Source organism: Parus major, chromosome 23 (assembly GCF_001522545.3).
Source record: "Parus major isolate Abel chromosome 23, Parus_major1.1, whole genome shotgun sequence".
NCBI lineage: Eukaryota > Metazoa > Chordata > Aves > Passeriformes > Paridae > Parus > Parus major.
The window spans coordinates 1,542,672-1,545,789 of record NC_031791.1 but is presented as its reverse complement, the minus strand read 5'-3'; the positions used below and the strand labels follow the sequence as shown (position 1 = coordinate 1,545,789).

The following is a 3,118-nucleotide window of genomic DNA, read 5'->3' as shown; positions in this document are numbered from 1 at the left end:
GACTCAGAAATTTGGGAGAAGGAGGAGGAGGAGGAGGAGGAGGAGGAGCAGCAGCAGCAGCAGCAGCAGCAGCTCCTCACCCGCAGTCATGGGCACCACGTCGGAGCGCAGCAGGATCCGCAGCCGCCCCGCGGGTTTGTTCCCGATCTTGATGTCCATGTAAACCTGGGGGTTGACCCGGGATTTCTTGGCAGGAGGCTCGTCCTGGGCAGGAAAAGAATGAAAAGTTGAGGTGATGTTTCTCTGCTCTGCCTCCAGCTCTACATTCTCATCCTTTGGGATGTGGATGGCTCAGGGTGGGTTTCCTACCTCCTGTGCCTCTGCTTTGGGGGCCTCTGCTCCTCCCTCCTCCTTGTTCTCCTCCAAAGTCTTCCCTGAAAACTTCTTCAGCCACTCATCATCTGACCAGACTGTGGCCACAAGAGGAAAGGTCAGAGCACAGGAATTGACCCAAAGCTGTGTCCCTTCATGAGCTGCGAGCAGCCCCAGCCACGTTCTGCTCCCCAGCTCACCAGGCCTGGATGATCCTTCTTTAATCCTCATGGGTTTGGCCAGGTTCACACGGATTGTCCTGCCAAAGAGCTCGGATTCATTCTGCAGAGGGGGAAAAAAGCACAAAACAGCCCACCAAAAGGTATAAAACCCCCAAAGCCCTGCAGAGCTCAGAGGACACAGCTTGTGCTGTCCCTGCAGCCCACCCAAGCAGCAAAGCCACACATCCCCATGGAACAGGGAGCAGGACTGGGAGCAGTGTCCATACCATGTTGTCAATAGCTGCTGCTGCATCCTGCCCAAAAAAATCAAAATAAAATCATTATTAACATTGATTCTCAAGGCCCAGCATAGCCAGGTCTCAGCAGCTCTTTATAAAAAGACATTTTCCTAAACCTCATCTCTCCCAGGGATGTATGAACTGATGGGTTTTGTAAAAGCCATATCCAAACCCATCCATGTGGGTCTTAACTTCCAATAACCCTTGTATTTAAGATGCTTTATTGCTGCCATGAGCATCTGGGAGAGGAGAGATTTGTGTATGAAGCCCAGGACAGATGTAAGAGGACAAATATATGACAGCCCACGGTGGCCGTGAAACTGAGAAACCCGGCCAGGGGAGCAGTTTGGGCTGGAAACAGGAAAAGTGGGAACTTCAGCCCAAGAGAAAATGGGAAAAATGGGAACCTGGAAGAGCAGCACAACATCTGAACGCTGTGGTGGGTAACCCACACCCGATTTCATCCCAAAACCCCAAGGGGAGCGAATGGCTCAAGCCGGTTCCTCACCTCTGCCAGCTCGAACTCCACGAAGGCGAATCCCCGGTGTTTTTCTGCAGGGAGGGGAGCGGGGGGTCAGGGGCAGCACGGACACATCGGTCCCACGGGCTGGCTCCGGGAAAACCTCCCCGAGCCAACCCCGCGGCCCGGGGATGCTCCAGGCACGCACCGGTCTCGTAATCCAGCGGGATCTGGATGTCGGTGATGTCTCCGAAGGGGATGAAGGCGGCGTGCAGAACCTTCTCGTCCACCTCCTCGGCCAGCCCGCCTGCGGGGCGGCCAGCGGTCACCGGGCACCGCCGGCAGCCCCTCGGGGGTCCCCCCAGCCCGGCCACTCACCCACGTACAGCACCCGCTTGGTGGCCGCCATCGCGCCCCGGTCCCCCGGAACGGATCGGCCCGGCACGGCCCGCCCCGGAACGGCGACAGCGCCCCGCCCTCGGCCGGGATGGGAGCGCGGGGAGCCGGGACGGACGGAGGGAGGGAGGGACGGAGGGAGGGAAGGACAGACGGACAGAGGGAAGGANATTCCTTATAGAAATATTCCTTATAGAAATATTCCTTATGGAAATATTCCTTATAGAAATATTCCTTATGGAACTATTCCTTATGGAATTATTCCTTATGGAATTATTCCTTATGGAAAAGCAACAGTTCTGACTCGTGAGGGGTTGGGCAAACCCCAAATCCCCAGTGGCACAAGCACTTCCAAACATCCCCAAAATCCAAAAATCAGATTTTCGTCTCCAGAATCCAAATATCAGATTTTCACCTTCCCCTGGATGCAGGATTTAGGCACGGGATTGATGGAGATGAGGGTAAAAAACCAGAAAAATCATCTCTGCTCCAAGACCCACAGAGGGAATTCAGCAGCCAGGCCCTCCGTGGTTTTAAAACTAGTTTTTATTTTTACCAAACATAATTTATTTGTTTTTTTTCCCCAGAACACGGCGGCAGGACCAGCCCAGCCCTGCTCAGGCAGCAGATATCCTTCCCAGGAAGGATAAATCCTGCCCCCAGGAATATTTGGAGGGGAATTCCTACGGAAGCTGCAGGATGGGCAGTGCTGGGGGGTCCCTGGGGTGTCCCTGTCCCTCCACCCAGCCGAGCTCACGGGCACTCCCCGCAGTCTGAGATGATCACCTTCTGCTTTGGCTTCCCATCCTTGGTGCCCTGAGCCTTGGGGAAAAAAGAGCAGCAGGAATTGCAGGCACTAATCCTCGGGGCAGGAAAAGGAGAGGGCTCTGCCCCCAGCACCCCCTGCCCTCGCCCACCTCGATCTCCCGCACCACATCCATGCCCTCGGTCACCTCCCCGAACACCACGTGCTTCCCGTCCAGCCAGTCTGTCTTGTCACAGGTGATGAAGAACTGGGAGCCGTTGGTGTTTGGGCCAGAGTTCGCCATGGACACCATCCCTGGGATCAGGGACAGAATTATGGATGAGCACAGGAGCTGCTGCTTCAGCCCAGCCCCATTCCCATGTCCCACAAAAAGCTGCCGGGCTCAGGGGAGCTGCTGGATATCAACATCCACAGAAACTACTGGAAATCGATTATGATGAAATTTATCATGCTTGCAAGTGTGAAAGATGCTCAGCTATTTTTATTTCCAGTAACAACAAAGCTGTTTGTATGGAGATAAACCTGCTTGCTTGCTCCTGCCCCTCACAGTCATGCTGTGACATTCCTTGTTTAAAATCAAGCAGGAAAAGCAGCTTTGAAATTGTTTCTCCTTTATGTGATACTGTAAATAAAGTGGATGGAGAGGGAATGATGCATTTCTGCTTTGAAAGTGTTTTTCCTTTATGGAATACTGTAAATAAAGTGGATGGAGAGGGAATGATGC

The 3,118-nt window shown here is 53.8% G+C and overlaps 2 protein-coding genes across 3 annotated transcripts in view; both read right to left on the bottom strand.

Moving 5' to 3' along the window:
- LOC107214090 (peptidyl-prolyl cis-trans isomerase E) overlaps positions 1-1,729 on the bottom strand; it is a 2,342-nt gene extending 613 nt beyond the window's left edge. Inside the window, exons 1-7 of one of the 2 annotated variants that reach the window (XM_015649120.3) lie at positions 1,611-1,721; positions 1,441-1,539; positions 1,281-1,324; positions 761-787; positions 513-594; positions 310-410; positions 81-204 (exon numbers count right to left, since the gene is read on the bottom strand). In XM_015649120.3, coding sequence (XP_015504606.1) covers positions 81-204; positions 310-410; positions 513-594; positions 761-787; positions 1,281-1,324; positions 1,441-1,539; positions 1,611-1,641 — 508 coding nt within the window. In that variant the 5' untranslated portion in view covers positions 1,642-1,721. Of the gene's footprint in view, positions 1-80; positions 205-309; positions 411-512; positions 595-760; positions 788-1,280; positions 1,325-1,440; positions 1,540-1,610 lie in introns of both variants that reach the window. The other variant, XM_019008850.2, reaches the window with a different exon arrangement.
- Positions 1,730-2,201: 472 nt separating this feature from the next.
- LOC107214039 (peptidyl-prolyl cis-trans isomerase E-like) lies at positions 2,202-2,947 on the bottom strand. Its single transcript, XM_033519638.1, has 3 exons — positions 2,942-2,947; positions 2,546-2,767; positions 2,202-2,450 (listed from the first exon to the last, which is right to left on the bottom strand). Exons 1-3 carry the CDS (start codon positions 2,945-2,947, stop codon positions 2,382-2,384), a joined length of 297 nt encoding a protein of 98 aa, XP_033375529.1. The 3' UTR covers positions 2,202-2,381.
- Between the last annotated feature and the right edge of the window lie 171 nt (positions 2,948-3,118).

Bases quoted from the DNA above. Each gene is read 5' to 3' on its own strand.
- LOC107214039 (XM_033519638.1), bottom strand. The intron at 2,451-2,545 runs GTGGGCGAGGGC...TTTTTCCCCAAG, and splicing joins ATGTGGTGCGGGAGATCGAG to GCTCAGGGCACCAAGGATGG.